At 38.0% G+C, this 24,802-nt stretch overlaps 1 protein-coding gene across 2 annotated transcripts; it reads right to left on the bottom strand.

Annotated features, from left to right (window-relative positions):
- On the bottom strand, positions 1-24,432 carry YME1L1 (YME1 like 1 ATPase). Of its 2 annotated transcripts, XM_063303485.1 has the most exons (20): positions 24,232-24,431; positions 22,248-22,379; positions 21,241-21,403; positions 19,043-19,141; positions 17,781-17,890; positions 16,494-16,644; positions 14,949-15,053; positions 13,955-14,037; positions 12,839-12,929; positions 11,764-11,916; positions 11,285-11,417; positions 10,348-10,410; positions 9,742-9,854; positions 9,062-9,217; positions 7,053-7,204; positions 5,393-5,519; positions 4,611-4,684; positions 2,827-2,913; positions 2,161-2,295; positions 1-562 (listed from the first exon to the last, which is right to left on the bottom strand). In XM_063303485.1, the coding sequence occupies exons 1-20, from the start codon at positions 24,262-24,264 to the stop codon at positions 560-562; spliced, it is 2,163 nt and encodes a 720-aa protein (XP_063159555.1). In that variant the 5' UTR covers positions 24,265-24,431; the 3' UTR covers positions 1-559. The 2 variants fall into 2 exon arrangements, with proteins under 2 accessions (XP_063159555.1, XP_063159554.1); XM_063303484.1 differs by lacking the exon at positions 1-562 and having other exon boundaries at positions 2,152-2,295; positions 24,232-24,432.
- Between the last annotated feature and the right edge of the window lie 370 nt (positions 24,433-24,802).

Here is a 24,802-nt window from a genome sequence, read left to right on the forward strand (position 1 = left end):
ATTCTATTCAATTTTAATTCTTTGCTTTTGCAGGAACATACATAAGAAACTTGCTAGCAACTTATTCTCACCATCAAAGGTAACAAGGCTTCTTGAAAGAGAAACTGCTTTAGGAGTTAAAAGGATTCCATAGAATCTAAATACTGACAATGTGAAACATTTATTTAACAATTCATCCTTAAATTGAAAAGTCTATATATTATGTTATGAACAAGTGAAGTAGCAGCAAACAGAAATTCTCACCAAAAAAAAAAAAGGAAATTCAAGCTATTAAAAAATTACACACTTTGCTTAACTCTCAAATTTATTTACAGATTTAAGATATGTTTTATACACCTCAATTTACATATGAGGGCAACCAGAGTTAAAGCAGTTTACAGGAGGAGGAAAATTGAAAAAAGCACTTGGCATAATTAAAATAAATGATTCCCCAAAAGTGCCAAACATGCTGCATTTGTACATCTTTTACGGGTTATTGCTACAAAAGAATACATTTGTAATGGGTCAGCATAGCAGTTTGGTATTCCATTAACGAAATGGACTTGAGGTTCTTCCACGTTTACTAAATGGAAAAAGCAAAAAAAGTAAGTTCCATTGAAATACTGGAATTGCTGAAAGAAAATGAATTATCTACCAATTCAAAAGAAATTGGACTATCAACTAGGCAGCAAAATGTCTTATTAGCCCTAATTTTAAATTCAATTCATTGCCAATGCTGTTCTATTTTCTCACTAATTGACAGAACTTTCTTTCCTTTTTAGAACGTATGGTGTAGGAGTTAAAATTGTGGAGAACCATCAACCAATTGCTTAACCTCCTACAAAACAGTATAATTATTACTAGCTATTCTCAACTGCTTGTCAACCCTACCCTAATCTCAGTTTCTAAAACATGTCTGAACACATCATTTAATATTTGAGCAGCACGTTCTTATAAAATAAACTAACAACTTTGAAGTAAAAAATTGTATTTATTTAAAGAAGGGCCAGCCAAGTGCACTCTGATTCAAATTGCCATAACCACCATTTAAAAATTCTAACAGGAGAAATAGAGGACTAAAGTCACACCTCCATAAAATTAAAAAAAAACAAAACATTTCCCCACTACCACCTCAGAGGAGACAGTGCAGTTCTTCCACCTGTGACAAATATTACTGTCCACTTTCTCACATACAGTCAACCAACACACACACACACTCTCTCTCCCTCCCTCTCTCCCTCCAAGTTTTAAGGCCTTCAAAATAGATAAACCCTATTACTTTTGTGCCCATCAGTTCAAACGCCTTGTCCCAGTGTATGGAGGTCAACTGGAAGGTACAGAACTATCAGTGCAGTGCCTGCCCTTAAGTTCCTGTAGTATGATAAATTAGGAATAAAGGCTTTATAAAACTTTGGTTTAAAAAACAGAAGTGTCACTTTCCCGCAACCTGTATGCTCTACAATTTCAAATGCCTAAAGCCACAAGAGTGACCCCAGCGGTTTGCAGTTCCTTTTCCTATCCACTCGGACAAGCTAGCAGCGAAGGTGTATCAATTCACTCTTTCGTTTCAGTATTCAGGATTTCTAAACCAGATCAACCCCTGAAATGTTACCTTTATAACCTTACATCGCCTTCTAGGAATAGACAAAATTAAGTACAAGTAGTCCTCGCTTACTGACTGCCTTGTTTAGCAACCCCTTGAAGTTACAATGGTTGGGGGGGGGGGAAAAACAGCTTTGCGACCAATCCTCGCATTTACGACTGTTGCAGCGTCCCAGTCACGTGATCACCATTTACAAACTTCACAACTGGCTTTCAACCAGCAAAATTAATGGAGAAAGCGGAAGTGAAATTGCAAGTCGTGGTCACGTGATGTGTTGCTTAACAACCAAAGTGATTCGCTTAACAACAGAAAAGGAAGGGATGTAGATCCAGTATGGTCACGTGATTTTTCGCTTAGTGACCATGGCGTTTAGCAATGGAATTGCTGGTCCCACCTGTGATCAGTAAGCGAGGACTACCTGTAAAAGGAACAAAAGCTCACAAGACAAAATGTTTATCCTAAAGAAATGTGATTATTAGCACACATACATTTGGCAGAAAAGAAAGTTACACTGTATAGAGAGACTACTGCATTGTTGCAAGAAACTCATAGACAGCTTGACAAGGAAGTTATCTCACTTCAAGTTTTTTGCCTTCTAAAACAATCTGAATTTCTTTGGCATCCAAAGTCTCGTAGGTTAATAAAGCTTCTGCTAAATTCTTGTGTTCTTTTGCATGGGTCTTCAAAATACTCTTCGCCCGTTCATACGATTCCTATCACAAAAAGGTAAGTTAAGAAATAGTAGTAACAAAAAACTGGAAATGAAAAAAATGCTTTCTAAGATTAACCAGCAATAGCATTTATAATTAATTTACAAATATTTGCTGTTTATTCAAATACACTTCATACAAATAAATCAGGTCCTCCTGAAGTGTGTTTCAACAAAACCAAGAAATAGAAGGAATAGAAGGAAAATAAAGTACAAAATAATTTTTAATCCATACAAATCCATTTTTAATCCATACAAAATCCATACAAAATAATTTTAAAAAGTAGCAGGGTGCTGGAAACAAGCAAGTTCAATTACTATTAGCCATTTTTAAGTTACTTAAATGAACAGAATCTCAACTTTCTTGATCTTCGCAGGCAATAAATTAAGCAAGAAGTAGCCACATAACATACTGTTTTAGATCCATAGCTCTGTTTAATTTCTATAGTAAACCGTGTTATATACGTTCAGCAAAATCAAGGATCTAGAAATTATTCACTCAGTACTCTTTGAATCAGGGAATTAAAGTTTTTACCTTTAAAAGAGTCCTTATTTCTTGCTCAATTGCAGATTGGGTTTCAGGGCTGAAATTAGTTGTCTCTCTGTAGGTCATGACACCGAGCTTATGGAAAAGGGAAATGATTTGAGAGAGAAAAGGAGATGTTTATTTCTTTAGCATTTTCAAAGTGTAACATGCAGTATAATTGTCAGATTATAGTATTACAATTTGTATCACAATGTGTTCCGAAGAGTCTGACTGCAGGTCTTGGATATATATGGGAGTAACCCATCATTTCAAAGCTGACTTGTTAATCTGAACAGAAAGAAAACACCAACAGTGCAACTCTGTGTAGGAGAGTATCGGTGGGACTTCTCTCTGCTGTGAGACTAGAACTGCAACTATATGCTCAAACTCTACCCCCATAAAATTAGTTTTAAAGAGGTTTATGAGTCATCCTTAATAACTTGTTTTCATTTCAAAACTTGCAAAGAATTTTTACTTGTGCATTTGAGGCATCTCACTGTAAAATAACTGCAAACAAAGAGAAGATGACATTACTGAGAGGTTCAGCTATGTCTAGTTTGTTGCATCCTGTCTTAAGTACCCAGAAAGTAAAATGAGTCCACTGGCAACCAGAAACTGAAGTCTGAGATGGCTGTAAGGGAACTAGCCACTAATTGAGTAATGACTTGTGACCTGTATGCTAGTTGATTTAAAAGATCCCATCAGCTCCAACCACAACTTTCTTGATCTTCCCCATCCTCTCAATCCATTCATTCTTCCTTCATATACCTCTTTTGCAACTCAACCCTCATTCATTCTCTTTATATGAGCAAACCACCTCAATGTATTTCTTATACACTGGTCACTCACTTCTGTATTCAATCCACATTCATTTGTCATCTATTTAGTCTTTTTTTTTTAAGTCATTTTTGTTTCGATCCACAAACATCCATTAATTGAATCAGGTAACATACCACCCTCTACCTTTCTATCTGCAATTACAATTAGCAGGAAAAGCTGCCTATGGCATGGCATGACCAAGGCTGGTAATCTGGGCCACACCTTCTCTACGCTACTAAAAAGCATTAAATTTTATGTAATCCCCAGTTTGATAAATTTGGCAAACAGCTCTCTAAGGCTAGCTCCTTAGCAACTGTATCCTACGAAAGAGCACCAGAGGATTTAACATATTGCTGTTACAAGTTGTTGGCCATAAGGTCTATGTTTATTCTTTCAGTGTCCAAATAAACTGCTGACACCACTCGCTGATGGTTATTTTCTATTGATAAATACAATTCTGCAGATTAAATACAGTTTCTAGGAAAGGGAGTCAATATTCAAACTAAATTAGACAAATCAAGTTTATGATCCTCCAAGTGCCTACACGTATCAAGAAATTAGGATTACTGATGCTTCCATCTATCAAAACTGTACTGCTCTAAGCTGATTTCTTCCTCTTCTTCCCACTGCTGATTTAAATCTGTCCATCTGAGGCTTACATGCCTCTTTATGTATTGAACCTTGAAGGTCATCTATTGTGCTTAGACCTCCACAAATGTTTGTTTCTCTAGCATCCTAATTTCTTATTTGGTGAACTATGACTCCTGACTTCAAAACTGTGCTGAAATAGGTCTGTACTATTTTCCTACAGTATTTAAAAACAGGCTCATGTACCCAAGCTACACCATAGTTACTCTGTCAGAATGAAACTTTATTTTTATAACAAGAATACTGTATGCATAGATCTGCACATCTCCAGCTTAAAAAGTACTTCATTGTAAATTCATTATAAGGAAGAGTAAATGAAATTGTACCTTGTCACTCATTCCAAACCTGGTCACCATGAGTTTTGCTATTTTAGTAGCATTCTCAAAGTCATTAGAAGAACCTAGGTGATTATAAAAAAAGTTAATTCAGGACGTAAAAGCTAAAATATAAGTCCTCATACATGAGTTAAAGTTCTTGTTTCTACTAGGAATGCACAAAGCATCTGTGCATGGGACAGCTGGTTTTGAGTAACATGTACCTGAACTGAAATCTCTCTTCTAGGTGCCTGAGTCAATGTGTGGCATTAAATATGGCTCATTTGTTCTGGGCACAGAGCTAAATGCAGTTGTTCCATGCAGAAATGGTTCAGAGAGGAGAATGCAGGAAAAGACAAGGATGTGGCAGTAGGGTCATGAAGAAAGGAGGGGAAAGACTGGAGAATGTGCAGATGCACTATCGTGCTATGCTGAGACACTGACAGTGGTTACCGAAGGAGGAGAGAAGGAAGACAGGCTGATGGAACAGGCCAGACTGAGACACAGGCAGCAGTGAGAGGAGGAACAGAAGGCATTAGTAAGATCAGTGGGACAGTGATATATGCCACACTGGGAGCCACTGAGCGAGAAGTAGGAGCGATGCACACCAGCCTTGCCCAGTCATTCTGTCTGTTGCACTTGAAACATGGAATAACCAAAGTGATCTGGGTTCTGGTTCAGTCAAACTGTAGCTGACCTGAAATAATTCTGCATAATCTCAGGGAAAGGATGGTATATTCCAGGTAAACAAAACACTTTTCCCCATTTTGTGCACACCCTTAATTCTGACTAACCTGTTGTGATATGATCATTCCCAAATATGAGTTCTTCTGCTACTCTTCCTCCCATACTGACATCCATCTGGGCAAGCAGCTGAGATCTAGTTTCATTCCATCTGTCACTTTCTGGCAACAAAGAAACCTTTAATACAAAATTGCACATTAAGTTTGCAAAATCAATAGATGAGGTTTAATGGCTACTAGATAATTTGTTGTGCTTGCTAAAGAGATAAAGCTAGAGGATTCTAGGTGCCTTGATATTTTTTGTGAGCCCTCTGTGGATTTGTTTTTAAAATATGCTGCTTTCTCACAGCATGCTTTACAAAGAAATTCACAAAGCGCTCACAAAAATATCCCAAAGACATTTGCACAGTCATGGGGTTTTAGATGAAGCTGTTATTACACAACACCAACTGAGATGAGCAACTACCAATCTTCTGGCTTATCCTCTTAGGCTCACCCTACCCTAAGATCCAAGTTCAGCTGGTTTGAAGGTGGGACTAGCAAACAATACTTCTACACAGACTCATACAGTACTGCAGGACAGAAACTAGGACATACTGTAACTTTAAAAAAAAGGTACAAAACACTTACCCATTTGGTTAATTAGACAGAACAGCTTCCAGAATAATCAATATGGGTACAACAGATAAACCCAATGAGGAACAACTCTTCATAATACCACCGTTTATTGTCATTAATAATTTTCAGTAAGTTGTCTTCGTTAGTATCGCCATCACTGCTATCCTGCAGCCTAACAGTCCTACTGTGCTATGTGGAATTTGTGCTAAGGTAATTAAAGTGCAGCAATCTTGAAACAGCCTGAACTAATGAAATGCTCTCCCTGAATCACTTCGATATAAGCCACTGTGACCAGTTAACATATTTAGCTTTAAATCATAACTACTTTGGATAGTGTGATTTAGTGCCCAAGCACCCAGTTGTCTCGTAAGGAATACCTTACACAACAACTACCTTTATAGTCTCTGGCATCATTGCACGGTTACAAAATTTCTCAAGAACAGATAGCTATAAAAGTGTTGAACTCCAGGGCTATACACTACATCAGATTCAAAGGGGGAAACGTGCGTACCGTACAATCATATGCAGAGATTTACACACCCCATCAAATTATATGCTTCAATGAATCCCTCTGAATTATAGAATCAAGATAGAAAATAGTGAATACGGCAGGTGTAATGGTCTGGACACCTTTTCAGTCACTACTTGTAACACCTCCTCTGGTAGAAATAACTGCTTCCAAATGTTTCCTGTAGCCAGCTAAAACTCTTTCTATTCTCGCTTTTGGAATTTTTCCCATTTTTCCTTTAAGTCTTCTAGCTCAGAAATATTCTAAGGTTTCCTTGCATGCACTGCATGTTTGGGTGGAAGTAGCTGCAGCAAGGCGATGATATGAAACACACCTCCAAATCAAGCATGAAGCACTTACAGGAAAGAAAGGTAAAAATCTGGAATGGCCTTCACAGTCCCCAGACTTGAATATTATTAAAGAGATCTCAAACATGAAGCTCTTGCAAGAGGTCCAAGCAATTTCCAGAAAGACGTCATGTTTAAGTTTGTACCACATAGAGGCTGTGTCTGCTTCTGTCATTTAGAAGCCAAAACACTGCGCAGCCCTACTAAGGCAATGTTTTCTATTATTCAAAAGCCTTACGTGTCCAAGTGTTGGTCCTCGTGGCATAATTGTCGCTTTATTGATTGGCATTGCATCTTTGGTATAATACGCAATAATGGCATGCCCAGATTCATGATATGCTGTAATTGTTTTATTTTTATCACCAATTTCTACACTTCTACGCTCAGGACCTGAAATCAAAATAAACCAAGAGAATTTTAATGAACTGTCAGTTATGGTATATTGATAAAAACTGAAAAGCACCTTCCTTTTCAGAGTTTTAGTCACTCACCTGTGTTGTCTTCCAAGACACATCATTCCCTTCCCTTCCCTCTCTCCACCTGCCCCCTGCTCCTTTGCCAGTCAGCATGCCACTGTCAATGAACATCCTTCATCTACTTTTTTTCCACTCCCTTCCATCATACCATTTTTCCTACGGTATACATTTCTATAAATCTTAGATCTATAAATCATGAACAAAAACTTGGTTTTTGTACATGGTTGGTGCTGATAATCAGCACTCAAAGCACGCGTTCAGTCTGGATTCACTGGATGTTTATTACGTTTGAGGGGCTTCGCTGTTGCATTTCAGGCTGTCACAGTGCGACTGGGTTTGTTCTGGACTGGTGGTATATTATGAAGCAAAGGCGGCAATGGACACCGGAACACATGGCAGGGGAGGCTTTTTATGCCTTTTTTTTGTGCTATATACAGTATTCACAGAAAATATTTACAACAGGTTTAATAACACAGTGCTGGTGTTGGGTTACTTCCCATGTCCCCCTACCAATGACTTTCCCCCTCAACTTCTCCTACTTCCTTCCCCTTTCTCTCTGCCTCCCTCATTTTCTGGGGAAGGGAAGGGGCCTGGGATTACTGGAGAGTGCTCAGTGTTGCTTGACTTTTGCCCAGCTCAGCCAAAGCACTGTCCGCTTCTGCACTGGGGGAAGAACCGCTTTCAGGGCCTTCTCCCCAGTTTCCCCCCCAAACCAGGGCTTCTGTACTGGCAGCCAATTTCCCTGCCCTTTCCAGGACCTTGGGGGAAGCCGCCGCCTGCAACCAGCTGGATCCCTTCTAGCCCTCCAGCGCCTTGGGTAGAGCTCGTCCCCCCTCTGGGTCTTCACTTCCCGACTTCCAGGGAAGCCACCCCTGGACTGTTCTTCTCCTCTCCCGAACAGGAACCAACACTTGTCCTGCCTGCCTCGCTTCTTCTCTCCACTCCTTCTCTCCCCCCCTCTCTCCAGTTGTTGGTTACACTGGCAGCATGTCTCACTGCCAGCCCCACCAGGGTTCTAGTCCCCAGCACCTGTACACCTTGCTGCACCGGTGGGACTGCTGACTCTAAATCTCCCCACACCAGCCCTGACTAGCAGCCAGGTCAGCTCATCAGGCAGCTGCCCTTCAAGGCCAAAAGTGAGTTGTTTTTTTCCCTTCTTCACTCCATGTCTGGCTCACATCAGCAAAACAGCCCCACGACAGGCCACAAAATCTATATGCCACGCAGGCACAGCATAGAAAAATCCTAAACACAAGGCCTAAACCAAGCCCCTTATGTTCCCAGCCCCTCACTTTCTAAATAACCTCTTATTTGTGAGGCTATTTAATTAAACTGATTTCTGACGGTTATTATGTAAATATTATATTGTGACAGTTATGGGATCCCCTTGAAAACAAACAGCCTGATAAAACTTTCTTTTAAATCATTAATGGAATTCAATGCATTATGACTCTAAAAATATATTATCTCATGCAGTGAAACCTTGATTTAGCAAATTTTGATATAACAGCTCCACATGTAACAGACCAAGTTTCAGTGGCAATTTATATCATTTCCATAAGATATTTGATATAATGTTGTCACACAAGTGTTATAAATTAACACAATTATTCAACAGACGTGTGTATAACAGACTCTTTCCCTGATTAGTCTGTTAAAACGAGGAATCTTATTATACTATTCTATATTTTATTATATTAAAAATAAAAGTTACTGCTATGACTAGGGAACAAAAACATATAAATAAGTGATTACAAAATATAAAACCTACCCATGACAATTTTGTCCTTTGCAAATTCTAGTTCCTTCATAGTAACCATGTCCTTTTCATCAATTGCTGCTTTTAATGCAGCTTGGTTCACAAGGTTTTCCAACTCAGCTCCAGAAAATCCTACTGTGCCTCTTGCAATGATTTCTGGATTAATGGCTGTGCAAACAAAGATACATTAATGCCTTTGTCAACCCAAGTTAATATTCAGGTAAGTTAGCAGGCACAATAAACTTAAAGATGCAGAGCTGATTACATACACTCTTTATGATAATCCAGCTTTAAGAATTTACTATATTTACAATCACAAATGTTTGAATAAGAACTGTGACCTGAAAATCAGATACCACAACTGTTCAAATGATTGAACAAATTTCCTTTCCTTTTCCTAAAAATATAAGACAGTCCTTGGATGCAGGAAGCTTTTACAATACAGTATCTAGTTTTGAATTCACTTTTAACTTGATAAAGTTTAGCTTTAAGTACAGTTATAAATCCTTAAATAGCACATTTCTAGCCTTTAACTGACTATGCTCTATTAAGCACAGATATTCATCTTCATGGGAGGATCTTAACCTCAATCAGCATACATGAGCATTTCTTATGCAGCCAGCCTATTGACAACTGTCTATATTTTTATTTATTTAATTTCAAAAATGCAACAGATACATATTTATACTTACACTTATCATACTTTATTTTATTAAGATACCATTTCAAAATTTCTGTTCGTCCCTTAACATCTGGCCTGGGGACTGTAACTTGCATGTCAAAGCGACCAGGACGTAACAAAGCACTAATTGGGGAGGAAAAAAGATGTTGTGAATGACTCAATAATTTAAAATCTTGGTTAATAATTTTATATATCAAAATATTTTTAATAGGTGATTTGGTAAGGAAAGTAGCCAAAACATTTTTGTTTTCCACTAAAAGTCAGTTCAGGCAATTAAATGCTTTCCACAGAAAATCTCGCAATAATTGTGGGCACAAGAATCTCATGGAAAACTGTACTTATGAACCAGCATTACACAGCTACAATTCAGATGTACTGACTAGTTGGATCCAGATTGCATTTAAATCTGTATCATTTTCAGTTAAGAGGTCCCATTTAGAATTGTTGCTCCAGAAAAATATGGCTATTCTCTTAACTGCCTAATAGTTAATACAAAGAATATTGTCAGGATTATTAATTATGCATCCATATTACTGTCCTAAACTATCAGTCATATATGTACAAAATCAAATCAGGCAAAGTTGTATTTTACACACACACACGTACACAGACGTACTTATCTAGTGCTTCAGGGAAATTTGTTGCACCAATGATAATGATTCCTTCATTAGATTTAAAGCTTAAAAAAAAAAAAAGAAGTGAATTAATATATTGACAGTAATTTTCCCTGAACTATTTAGGTATTTAATTATGATCTAGCAAGTCATATTCAGTTTGGCGGGATTTCTGAAAAATGCTTCACTTATTTTATAGGACAGGTCTAGGAGTGGAGGATCTTTTTCCAGTTGAAGCCAACGCTTTCTTGAGCAGGTGGCCATGATCACCAATGACTGGCCTTAGCCACATTCAGTGCATGCGACAACAGCAATATCAGCAGGTTTTTAACCAAAGGATAGTTCAGCTTTTAAAATGAAAGAAATAGGGGGAAAATATGAAAACTACTTTTTGAACACAGATTTACATGCTTTGGAAATGATTAGAAGTAAGTTTTTCAGAGTCCCCCTTTGGGGGAGATGGGCGGTGACAGAAATTTGAAATAGAAATAAATAAATAAATAAAATATGGGCATTAGCTTAAATGACTGAATTTCTCAAGTATCAGAAAGCTGCTGTTCTTACAGAAGGTCCAAAACACGCCAAATCATTATTGAGGCAGGCACTGCCCTACTTTTGACCTACACGTGATAATTACTATTCCCCCACTTGAGTGTCTGTGCTGTCCTTAACTTTGAGCAGGATTTTGCACCCATCCACAATCCCCAATATCTAGATATTCAAGGAGATAAGACAGTTTGTGGATCCTCTCTTTAATGGCAAAAACATTCTCTTCCTAAGAAAAATTATAGATTTCCTTGTATTTAAGCCAAGTTTCCCTTCTGGACATGAGCAAAACATTTCAGATCCAAAATGTTTTGTCCACCTCTGTTCCACATCCATTGCTCTATTATAATAAAACTAAAAATCCCTTTATTTAGAAGGAAAAGTAACACTTACCCATCCATTTCAGCAAGGAGCTGGTTTATAGTCTGCTTTGAGTAGGGATGCATTGGAGATTCTACTCTTTTGCCACCAACAGAATCCAGCTCATCAATGAATATAACACTTGGCGCATTTGCTTTGGCCTCCTCTAAGAATGTAACATGTCAGATTCTTTATAATCTTTCTCTCCGTTTGTTTCCAGTGTGAAAGTCATGCGATTTTTCTGACTATCATAATGGACTCTATTTTTTCACCAAAAAACTATTTTCTGAATAATGTCCCCCGCCCCGAAACTAAGCTGTATTGTTTCTTTTATGTTTTCATTTACAATGGAGACAATGCAAATAGTTTGAAAGAGAACACATTTGAATTCTTGCAATGTTCATAAATTTCTAACATAGTTAACCAGAAAAAGGCTACCTGTTTACTCCTAAGACGTTACAGCACTGATGCTGGTTTCCCTGAAGGGGATTTGAGGGAAAGGCTGAACTTACTGAACAGGTTTCTAATACGGCTGGCTCCCACTCCAACAAACATCTCATCAAATTCAGACCCCGAAGCGTAATAGAAGGGAACGTCAGCTTCTCCTGCCACGGCCCTGGCAAGGAGGGTTTTGCCAGTCCCAGGTGGACCCACCAGCAGCACACCTAGAAAGATACAAGCACGAAAAGAACATCATGCTAAGCTACAGAGACCTGACTATTGTCCATGTTGGCCCCAAGTTCTGTAATTTTTTAAATAAGGCATTTTATTACTCAGTCACAAGTACAGGTAGTCCTCACCTACTGACCATTCGTTCAGCGACTGTCTGAAGTTACAGTATGACAGTGCTGAAAAGTAACTTTATGGCCCATTTATGACCATTTACAACCTTCGCAGTGTCCCTCAGTCATGTGATCGCCATTACACTCAGTACCTGTTGTCCTGTGCCTGGCTTGTGTTTTTTTCTTTTCCACCCCCCTTGCAGAGCAGAGATTGGAGAGGAAGAGATTTCAAGGCAGAACTGTAAGCTGTTTGCGTAGCACGCCTGTGGCTCCCAGCCCTGGGCTGCCAGCCTGATCATGTTGCTTTCAATCACGTTGCAAGACAGTAAGCAGGCACTCCAGCATCCCAACGGGCAGGGGAGGGGTTAGGAGGCAAACCAAAGCCCAGGTATGAAACTGAGTAGCCTTGTCTCTTTCTAGCCAGAAAGCACAGTTGCAGTCATGTGCTTTCCCACTTAGTGACCGCTTAGCAGCAGAGTCGTGAAATAGGGTCCTTAATTGAGGACTACCTGTATGAACAATTGAGGATACTATTCTGACTCAAGCATACTCACTAATACACATTAGGAGTTTGAAACAGATGTGGAAGAGCAATTAGCTGCACTCTGTTAGGTACCACTTTAACAAGAAGTAGTGTTTTTAAAACCAACCCGATAATACACAATGGGAAGAAATTTACTGGATGTACATTACAGACCTATGCTGGATTGTACTTGCTTTACAGAAATCATACAAGACTAGACTAGACTAGACTGTAAGAATAAGGAAAGGTTCACACTGAAAATAAGGAAAGGTTCGCTCTTACCTTTAGGGAGTTTACCTCCTAGTATGGTAAATTTCTGGGGGTTTTTCAAAAATTCTACAATTTCCTGCAACTCTTGCTTAGCTTCATCTACCTGAACTCAATTAAGAAAAAAAGTATTTAAGACTATAATAATTTACACTAACATGCTTTTGACATGTTAATTACATGGTCGCCCTACATAAAGTTGCTTTTAAAGAACAGTTCCCTTGATAAAACTATTAAATGGGATTTGACTTCCTTATGTCATTTCACACATTAATCATGACATTTTTGGATTATCCAAAGCAATGTGTTCTTAGGCAAAATAAGAACAGAGTGGACTCTTTTAAGAAACACAATTCCCCACTGGATACAGTCATTAAAGTGGATTGATTTGTGGCCTATGAGAACAAATTTGGCAGAACTGTTCATTAGCATTAAAAATATTGCGAAAAACAGTTACTAATGCAGTGTCAGTAAAAAGGGGAATGTAATTAATTGCTATATAACTTTTCAGAACACAGTGCTGAAACAAACCCAAACCCTGTGAGTTTATATTAAGTAATGCTTATATAATTTAAAAGTGAAAAATAGCAACTTCCTCTAATCATACGAAGCAGATGGTTTTTAAAAAACAGATAGATTGCACGGTTCGGGTCTTGTTAAAGAGCAGATTTCGTGACAAAAAAGGGTAACTGCAGAATACCGCTGGGTAACAGCACACTGCACCACCTTGTAGCAACTGCTAAGGCAAGGATATTCTGCCATATGCTTAGCAGCATGGGAGAGAGAGTACAGTGACAAGTATTACAGCGACAAAATTCAAAGCAGTCACAACTGTGACAGCCCAATGTCTTAGCAGCCCATCAAGCATTCATCTCGGGGAAAGCAGAACTGAGCCACTCTGCCATTTCAGAGCTGTTACTCATACCCAGAGGACCTTATTTTTTTTAGTAAAAATACTAGATTTTTCCCTCATCCACAATATAATCCATTCACCTCCCTTTTCTCGTCCCAGTGACGTATTTCTTTAAGCAAATCAACCCCTGCCCTTTTAGGTTCATCAGGATGTTCATGTCTTATTTGATTGCTTCAATTCTACTGCACAATCGGGAGACATCCAACATTTGAACTTACGCCTTTCACATGTTCAAAGGTGATATTTTTCATCTGGATAGGATCCACTGCTGCATCAAGCCCAGAACTTGCTCGAAAACGTACTGCAAGCAAAGGAATTTATTTAGTCAAATACCTTTTTGCCATTCCCCTTATTTTTGTTACAATATGTATGTCTTGTTATTGCTGTTATTTGTTAATGCATTGGTGTTTTAAAGCTATGTTAGCTACCTAGAGGTAGGCAGCCATATAAACCTAAACCTAAATCTAAATAAATACATAAATATTTTCATCCCTAGCAATAACACAATAATGTAGAACTACATGATATTCTTTAAAAAGTATACTTTCCCTGCATTTGTTACATGCAGGGACATCCAAAAGTGAGCATATATATCTACCTACTTAGTTTGGGCAATGCTTGTCTCAGTAACTACACAAACCATTAGCAGCTGTTTACCCAATTAAAAGCTTTCCCACATATATCAAATGTTGGACTCATATCATCCAGACATCTGATTTCCACAATACTACCACCTTCAAACTTTCTGTAATTAAAATACTGATCAAAGACTTCCCAAAGCTTCAAGAAGATACAACTATGTCATTAAAATTAATGACTCTGATACTGTCAGTATATAAGTACTGAAGTTGTTGATACCACAGTATATAAGTACTGAAGTTGTTGATACCACAGTATATAAGTACTGAAGTTGTTGATACCACAGTATATAAGTACTGGAAAACAAAGGAGGCATTACTGTTAAAGCTACTAAAATTATTTATCTGATCTGAAGAGTATGCAGGCTGTGCTCTATGTAAGTTATTCATGGGAGAATAATCTCTTTCTCTTTGTCTCTATCCACTATATTTCTGGCAACCCCGTCCTCTACTTAAATATACTCTTTGAAAATCAGACATGGAATAACAACTTTTAAATTTAAGTTTAGCATGGCGTAATAAAATAGTAAATAACAATAAATTAAAAATTTAGAAGAATGAAAAGTTAACAAACCAGCATCAGAAAACGAGCCTTTAGGTAAAAACTGGCTTTTTAACACAGTATAAATGCCAAACAACACCGCTAGAAAGACAAATAATCGGGTTCGTCTTAAGGAATCTGAAAGGAAAAAAGAATATTTATTTAGCCAACTGATATGGTGCCCATGTTAACCAAATAAATGTGCAGCTGACAAAAACTAAAATAAGCACAACATAAAATACCATAAACAACAATCAATTTAAAATAAACAGCTGAGACGCCTTACGGAATCTCTGACAGCATAAAAAGAAAACAGGCTCTCAGCACTTGAGTGAAAAGCCAGTCTTCAAGGCCTTCCAGAATGTCCCCAGAATCAGGGCCATCTGAAATTTAGGAGGGAGGCTCTTCCATAGGACAGGCATCGTGACAGAGAAGGCATGCCTCCTGGGTCCTACCAAGTGATACTGTTTCACAGATGTGACCCAGAGCATGCGAACTCTGCCAGATCTGATGAGATCCTACTACCTATTCCATCCCCAAAAGAAGTGTTCACCAACACTTGGATCCTACTGCAGGGAGTCATTTGCAGGGAGGCCAGCTGGGAAAGACCTGGCTTTAAAAGACAGGTGGCAGGACTCCACTTCCCAAGGACCCTGTCTACTTCCTAAAGACTAACAGGCTCAAACTACCCCCAGATAACCAAGCAATGCTGTGCCTCAGTCAGTTCCATTAGTCTAGCCCTGAGGGAATCCAAGCAACTTTATTTGACAAATGCCTAAAAGAGTCTTCACAACAATGCTATGGGGGTTTCCCCAGTCCCTCCTTACCCAGGAGGGATTGAGTCACCCAGGAAAGAGTCATCAGTCAGCTATGCACTAATGCAAAGAATAAATATTTTCCCTCAGTTATCACCACAAGGTAATCCTTCACGCAAACTCTTACTTGTGGTTGGACTCACTCTTCGTCTTCCTCCAGTGATGCACTAGGCACCTCTTATGCGGCTTCATTTCCTCAAGCTCCTCTGAAAACCAGCAGGCTCTACGGCAGCGTTTCTCAACCTTGGGAACTTTAAGATGTGTGGACTTCAACTCCCAGAATTCTCCAGCCAGCCATGCTGGCTGGAGAATTCTGGGAGTTGAAGTCCACACATCTTAAAGTTCCCAAGGTTGAGAAACACTGCTCTACGGGATCCACGTTGACAGAGAGTCCACATAGCGACAATGCAATCCAAGGCTGCCACTGCCTGCGTTCCAAGCAACAACTAATGCCTTGGTCAAATTGTCCATGAGTGTTTCAGGGACAACCCCAGGTTCCCACTGAAATCTCACAGGAGTCACCCAGTATCTGGGGTGGACCAACTGAATTGGTTCTTTTCGGATAGCGATACAAACAAAACCAACTGATCATCTTAACATGTGATGAAGAAGTTGAGGGGAGATGTAGGAGGTACCCACCTATCACTAGACAGGGAGGGCATAAAGGAGTTAATTTTACTCTATTTTTAAAATATATTCTCCCAATATTAAAAGGAAATTATAAATGATTATAAAATCTGCTTTAAAAACCAAATCAACTGACCAATTGTACGCTGTGCAAGTGCCTGTGATTTCAAAAAGCCCTCTGCAAACCCAGTTTTAAAAGCATCTTGATGAGCTTCAGGTATGTTTTTCCTTTTCATCAGTTTGTCTAAACTTTCAATCTCAGACACTTTCTCTCTCAGTAGAAGACCCTAAAAACAAAACAGGAAAAACAGTACTTTTTAAATGATCAAATCTCATGTTAAAATACAATTTCTCCAAAAGTATCTATAGTTATTATATTTCTGTCATATGAGACTTCATGCCATTAGCCAAACTTTAAATTGTTTTTAAAAACTTTTACATAGGTTAATTTTAGCAAACAATGGATTGTACACTGGATATTACGAAGTGATGCATTTTGTTTTACTTTTTCTAAAAGCTCAGCTCTAAACCCAAGAACTCCTGTTGAACTTTTAAGTTAACGTATCTTCCCCACACGAACACTTTTTTAATTCTTGACACAAAACCACCAACTTAAAACCACCAACTAAGGAAACTTGCTTTTCATATACAATTATGCAAGAAAAAAGATTATTCAGCAATAATTTATATATTCAGAGAATGGATTGGTAATGAAGCTCTCATGGACATTCTATTACCTACTCTACCCCAAGACCTTATCTTTGGGATACCTCCAAATTTTAAAATGATTTTAAATAGACAAATCTCCCAAGATGTCAGTATTGTCACCTAAAATCTCCCAAGATCTGAAGTGAGAATGCTAATATTTTATAAGATTTTAAAACAAGAATACCAAAATCTTACAAGCTGTGCCAATCTTGTGATAATTTGGTCTTTAAAAAAAACTTAAAATTAAATGATGGTGTTGTAATCTGCAAAGGTTGGTAACTCTTGAATTAAAGTCACATATTAATTATGAAGTCTAATGATTTAATTTGTTGTTCATAAGCTATGCTGGCTGAGTTACTATGGTAGTAGAAGTCTAACACATCTAGCAAATGTCAGTTCGGTGAAGTCTGATCCAAGTATTTCACAGGAATTTCTCTTGCACATTCACTTCTTTACATATTTTCTTTAATCCTTCATTGCCTGTGCTAATTCTTTAAAAATATAATTAACCTAATCCTATTTGCACACCCATCTTGTTGCATAAAGCTCTCAACACTTTCTAATATTTCTACCTCTGTGGAACTTTAGCTGCCTGACATTTGACTACTATGCTAGTTTCTAATCTGCAATGCATATGGAGACATTATATGGTAGCAGACACCGGAGAAGGTGCAAGACTCAGTCTTCATCATAATGTGCATATTTTCATTATTACCTTTACAAATGAGGGAGCTGCATCTTCTGCTTCTGCTGATTGTTCTGATGTGGACTGCAGCCGTCTTGCTCTTGATTTCAGAGTTTTAAAACCTCGAGACTGGATGAAAACTGAATACAAAAAGGGAGGTATTATATCAGCATGGCTGGCTGGGGAATTCTGGGAGTCAAAGTCCACATGTCTTAGAGTTCCCAGGGTTAAAAAACACTGCTTTAGTTGATCTTCTGGCCCCACTGTGTCTTTGCCAGCTCCTATCCTTACCCACCCTCTGACAACCACTTAGCATTTGCAAAGCAGAAAAGGACGGGTAATTTGTGATTCTAATTTAAGTAATCAAAATCCCACAAGAGAACTGCAAACCACTCTCTAGAGTGAAACAGATCATTCAGTGTTGTGCCCCATGGTGTTCAATGACAGCTCTTCTCAGGAAAGTGCATTGAAATCTACACTGCACAGAAAATATTACAACACAGATTGGTAATAATTAAAACCTATTCTATTAAACCTAAGGTATTTTAGAATAGCTCTTTGAAACTTTTGCTTATTCTATATAGTTCCTTATTAGCTAAGAATCATCCACATATAAATTGTTTTCTTTCATGCTTTATAGAAATTATGATTCAAATTATAGGCTTAAACTCACAGAAAATTAAGACTTGCCTACAAACAGTGGGTATACTTGCCAGTTCCTGGCCTTAAATGCAAAAAAATTAACACTGCCTATTGTAATTGAGAAATCTGAGATGGTTCAACAGCCATTACTAGTGCCACCTTAAATCAGTCTCACTGAACACTGTACTAACTCTAAAGAAAATTCTCATGAGTAATCAGATATTATAAATATCTTCAAGGCTGAAGTATTATCTTCCATATCAGTAATGGAGAATTTGTGATTTTCCAAAAGTTACTGAATTGCATATAACACCAATGACATCTCACTGGTACACCTGGGAGTTGTAATTCAGTGATATCTACAGGGCCATAATTCCCTACCTGATTTTTAACATTCTATATACTGTAGTATACTATGAACTAGCTCTCCTTCTACAGAGTGAAATGCAGTGGAATATTATTCTTTGAAACAGCTTTTAGGGGGCTCCTTTATACAGTGGAAGATGTGTTCTGCTCATGGAGACTCTGGATCCAAGCCATATTTCTCTTACTTTGGAAAAGGAGACTCCAAAAGAGTCCCTCCTTTGGGGGGAGATGGGCAGTGATACAAATTTAATGAATAAATAAAAGGAGACATTTTTACTTCTTACCTGGCCAATGTTGAAGATCGGAACATATACCCTGGGGAGGACTAGGATGCTGTCTGTAGATGTAAGATGAACGTAAAACACTAAATGTATCTGCAAAACCTAGGAAACAACAAAAAGCTTATTTAGCATTTACAGGAACTAAATAAAATCTTGTAGCTTTAGATCTTGTATATTTGAAAATTAAACACACACAAACATTGATACAACAACTTTGATATGATACTGCTTTGGTAAGTTAGACAATGTGCTAATGCCCTCCCTTAAATAAAGCAAGCAAACTAAGCCATTTATGGAGTCCTTGACTTCTGAAAAACTTATATCCAGGGTACTCAGCTTCAAACTACTATTAAATAACACTCCAATAGTTACAAGTTTTAGATTCAAATTCATTATCTATTTTGCAAAGGATAATGTAAACAAAACCAAAATTCGCTGTATTTTATGCTCAGTTAAAATTGTGGTGCGGTAGCTGGAAGAGAGCAAAGAACAAGAGATTTGTATAAGTAAGTGTAGATTACTGCCTTCCTCTCAAAACTAGGGGAAGTGAATGAGGTTAAACATGATGCATGCTACTTATTCCTTGTCTAGGGTTTGGATTACTGGAGTAAAACCATCAGGGCCGACTTCTACTATAAGCAGGACCAAAGCTAGGAGAAGACATGGTGAAAATTACCTATACAGATCAATGGAACTGGCTCTTAAGTAACTGTAGAAGCACAAAAAGCAAAAACTCTTTAATTCAATTACAATAGCACAACATCTGGTGCTAATATAGCTTTGAATATAGCTTTCCAAATGCTACTGCTCACTTACTTATGTTAGCAATTTGTAGTATAGCGAAGGTCATACCTTCTATCCCCCATCATCAACTCTAGTAACCAGGTAAGTGATTACTGCCTACATGCAATCCATATAAACAGGGATATGCACTTTGCAAACTCTAAACATGGAAGCTGGAGTGAATATAGATTTTTAAGTTTAACTGGGCAGGGCATCTTGAGTGTAACTTGTACGTGCAAATTCCAGCAATAATCTTGCTACCCAGCTGCAAATACAAGAATAAATTATAGTGTGATATATTATTCCAGTAGCACTATGTATGATGTTTTACAATTTCCCTGTTGTTAAAAACATTCCATCTTTACTGATTATGATTTTGAGAAGTCTGAAGCTTCTTTCACTACAAAAGACAGTATTCATTTATTTAAATTATACTCCATCTTTCATTCAGGAGCTGAAACTGGCATACTGTACTCCATCCTCACAGTTTCCCCACCACATTCCTGTGAGGTAGATTAGGCTGAGAGTGGTTGAGAGAAGGCTTAAGTCTCCCTGGTGTCAGTCCAGAATTTTGACTATGATATCACACTGGATCTCAGTACATAGGTAGGATAGAATAGGCAAATAAACTAGAAATTATTTATTTACATTGTTAAATATTTCAATCCTGTCTTTTCTCTAAGAGTTCAAGGAGACACATTTCATCCTAACAACACTGTCAAGTAGTTTGGGATAAGGGATGGCAATGAGGCCAAAGTAACCCAAAGGGTTTCAGTGCTGAACAGGACTCTTTGGTCCCAGACCAATATTTAACCTGAAGCAACATTGCTCTGAGGGTACAAAATATACTACACAAATATGGTCTGCTTAATCTCTGGAAATGACACATGCTACCTTAAGATCCATGTTGAAGTCAGAATACCAATGCTACAAATAAACACAAATAAGGGATATTTCAGACCCAAGAGAATACAAAGGCAGGGAAAATAGTATTAGTAGAGCACTAGAAATAAGATGGACTAAACGGCTAAGAATTATTAATGTATCAATGATATGCAGATAAAATGCTGCCATTTGTCTATTTAAAACCACAGTTTTCCATATTAATTTTGCAAACTATAGTTAACTATGTTTGATACCATGACCAATGTAATAATGATCAGCTCCAGTAGAATCAAGCTGTATTATGTAAACAGGTAGAGCTGAATAGGCTAATCCTAGCTGAAGAACAACAAAAGCCAGAAGTAAAACTCTGGAGGATTTTGCACTTCTAGTGGCATTAGAATGAAACAGGGACAGAAATAAAGCAGATAACAAGCACTTTATAGAAGCATTGTCCATGGGTATGATGTGATACACTTTAGGGTCACATGAAGTTATTTTTCTGCCCAAATATGTTAAAATATCCCAACACATACCATATTTATTTTCAAAGAAAGACTGCGCAGATATATATGATGTTTGCCAATGTGAGGATATTTTATTTTCTACACCAAAGCCAGGAATTAGCTTGTTCACTAGTTCATCAAGTTGGCTAATTTTCAAATCAGACAGTCCTAGGTCTCGTAGATTAAGTAATGGCTGTAAAAAATAATAAATAAAGCATTCAAACTATGATAAACACTGGATTACTTCAAAAATAAAATCTAACTTTTAAAATCTGAGAACCATGATTCTTATGTGTTTATATACAAGGCTTATAAAAGGCTATGTTTTTTGTTTAATCTCTCTGAACTGTATGTTAATGCTCAGTATCTATAAAAATTGTACCATTATTTAAACTTTGCAGTTCTTTTTTCAAACAAAAAAGTAAATAACATTGTAGTAAATGTTATTTACTGAAATAAAAATGAAAACAACTGTATGTCATTAAAAACTATTCTGTCTGATGCTATTACAAACATCAGGAAATTAGGATATTTAAACATGGGTAGTGTAAATTAAATAGCAGATGCTCTTTCACAGTCATGTTAATTTCTAGAGTCCAGTTATCTCCTGCAGAGTATGCTACTAAATTAATAAACAATCTCAAAGATATCTTTAATTTCTTTGGGAATTCACTTTGTAATCCTATGGACGTGTTCTTAGAGCTAGTCAGTCCTATCCAATACAATAAAAAATTTTCTCAGAGGAGCATGATCTCAACCCAAGTCTCTCTAACATTTTCATATTACAGAAAATTCAAATACACTTACTGATATTTTTGTATTACTCCTGTAACAGGAGTGAACAGCAAGCAAAAGATTACTTAACTCTAAGGAAAAGGAATGTATTTATCTTAACGAATATCCTTTTCTTTAAATAAATGCCTTTTTATATATAACATTGTTTTATTGTCTCTAAATTCCCTCATGATACCAAGCAACTATAAATTATATTAAATAAAGGTGTTCATAAATAAATTACACCATTCAAGGATTCTTACTTCAGTAGTTAACGCATCATGTTCAGGTGGTGCTTCTTTCTGCACAGACTGGGTAGATGTTGTGATGAAAGATGGAGTTAAACTTTTGGGTGAATGAAATGCATTTATGAGGTGACTCAAAGAAACTGTAACCTAGTATAAAATACAAGGCATGTTAAGACACATGTAATATAATTTAGGTCTTAAATAACTGTAAGAACCCTAAGCTTTCAGACATAATGCACAAGCCTGTTTTTTTTTTTTTGCATTAATGCAATAAACAGTTCTTGCTGTATATCCCAAAATATATTTTAAACACTGAATTAGTGTCATAAGACAGAAATATAATTTTTAGTAACAAAGATTGAAAACTACAAAAAATTAGTTTAATTTTGCAGGTGTTTACAAACTTTTTAGAACCAATCAATTCACTACTGCATGATACAGTGTATAAGAAATGCCTCCCACCCAGCAAAGTAATCCTTTCCCCTGAACTAACCTTACTATTTTGATTTTGTGAAACAGGTATTTCTTGTAAATGCTCATAATCAAATTAAATAACTGAAATTGGGAATATGTATAGTATTAGCTATACAAGTACAGACAATAATAATGTACTGATTTACCATGTCTGCAAAACTATCCGAAAACAAACAAAATATGTACTGCTGGTATCGTATCCAATATGACAACATAACTAATATAGTTGACACCTACTGACAGCAGATATTTAAGCACTATAAATGCTAACTCCACCTCATTTGGTTTTCAGATATGTGAAAAGTTTATGTTGTAATAGACTTTTGAAATAGAATGCTACATAAAGCTAAACAAAAGAGTTTTACTGAAAATGTTTAGGATCTAAGTATGGAGATTGAAACTGATACTTAGGCCAAAATGATAAATCATGTAGAGTATGTGTTGTTGGTATTTTTATCTCAGCTACAATAACTACCAACCAATGTCACCCTTATAAGACAAATATTTAAACAATGTAACTACAAATGAAGCATGCTGGTCAATTTATATTTGTTTAATACATGATATGCAACAAAGATGAAGAGACTAACTTTTTGTAATTTCGTTTAAAAAATCATCTCATTCTCTCATCAACTGAGATAAAGGTAACAGGTAGCCTGTAACCTCAGAATGCTTTGGTTCTATACAAAGCAACCTCTCTAACTAGATAAATGTACTGGACTACAAATTCCATACTTAGCCATGTTGAGCAGGAATTATGGGAGTTGTAATCCAACACATCCATCAGACACAAGATCAGAAAAAATTAAGTTTTAGCTAGTGAATTATCTTCTCATAGGTCCACTATTTAATTATTTACTTTCTATGAACCTAATCCTGCGATTTGCCAAAACTGCCCCAGATGTCATCTGAGCCTAGAATAAGATCTTGATTCCCACATAGACAGCTTAATACTTCTATATTTACATAATATGCCGAAAAACTCAAGTGTTTGGTTTGGGCATTTGAGTTTGGGGTGAAAATGTTAAGCAAGAGCCTATATCATCATGAAATTGGACATAGATTCGTTGTCAACTCAGTCACCACAATAAGTTCACAATTAGTAAGCTCAGAAAAAAATATGCCGTCATAGTTAACGAACAGAACTTATCTTCACAAAGCGAGAGACAGCCATTAAGTAGGAACCGTTTCAACGGAAAATAACTAAAGGATAGCTGAATAAGGCGTCCCTCTTCAACAGCAGTATAGCTTTAAATTTCAGGGAAGGGGCTACCGTCCGCATGCTTTTATCGATTTCTGCTGGCTTCCGTGAAAGCAAAATCCAGCATATTTTTAAAAACGTTCTTTCCCTCCTCTCCTCTACGCCCTGCCAAGGAAGCCTCGCGTTCCCGTCCTCCCTCTTTCGGAGCCTCCCTCCCCAAATCATCCCTCCAGGACCCCGTTTCCCTTCTCCGCCCGGCCACCCCCGGTTCTCTAGCTACGCAGAACAATAGCGGCTTCCAATTGCTCCCAGGGAGGCCTTCACCTGAGGCTGCACCGTGGTGGAAAAGGAGAGCATCCTTATCGCCACCCGCCACAAAAGCGGCCCGACACGTCGCACTCAGCCCGAGGACACCTCCTCCTCTGCGGCCCCTCCGGCCTCGTTCTTCGTGGGGAAGGGGACTCGGCGGGTAATCCGCTCTTCCCGAAAATGGCCGCCTCTCGCGGCTGGAACAGGCCGGGCTGAGCCCCGCCCGGCAGCTGACGGTTGTTCGGCAGAGTGCTTCCGGGTGACCCCGTGACCTCGCCCATCTCCTAGCAACCGGTGGTTCCCGGTGGCCCTGCGCTTGAAGTAGACGTTTGGGGCTGGGCTCGTCCCGCCGCCTGTCGCTAAATGGTTGGTCGCCGCGGGCACCGGTTTGGTCCGATACTGAGCTCGTGTCGGCGCGATGTGGTAAATCACAGGGAAGCGTTAGTAAAATGGAGGCGCTCTCTGTGGCGGAGACAAGCGAGGCTGAAGCGGGCGGTTGTTTGGGCCTGGATGAAAAGTGACTAGGCCGCCCCTTCTCTCTCTTTCTGGCCTCCCCTTTATCCCTTCCCTGGCCGCCTGATAGCTC

The sequence above is a fragment of the Candoia aspera genome, chromosome 4 (assembly GCF_035149785.1).
Source record: "Candoia aspera isolate rCanAsp1 chromosome 4, rCanAsp1.hap2, whole genome shotgun sequence".
Classification (NCBI taxonomy): Eukaryota; Metazoa; Chordata; class Lepidosauria; order Squamata; family Boidae; genus Candoia; species Candoia aspera.

Excerpts from the sequence above, each read along its gene's own strand:
- YME1L1 (XM_063303484.1), bottom strand. The coding sequence starts at position 24,264 with ATGCTCTCCTTTTCCACCACGGTGCAGCCTCAG. Across the intron at positions 14,038-14,948 it reads AGGCTCGTTTTCTGATGCTG|TACGTTTTCGAGCAAGTTCT; the intron begins GTTTGTTAACTT and ends CTTTGCTTGCAG. Across the intron at positions 9,218-9,741 it reads TAAAATAAAGTATGATAAGT|CCATTAATCCAGAAATCATT; the intron begins GTAAGTATAAAT and ends TTGTTTGCACAG.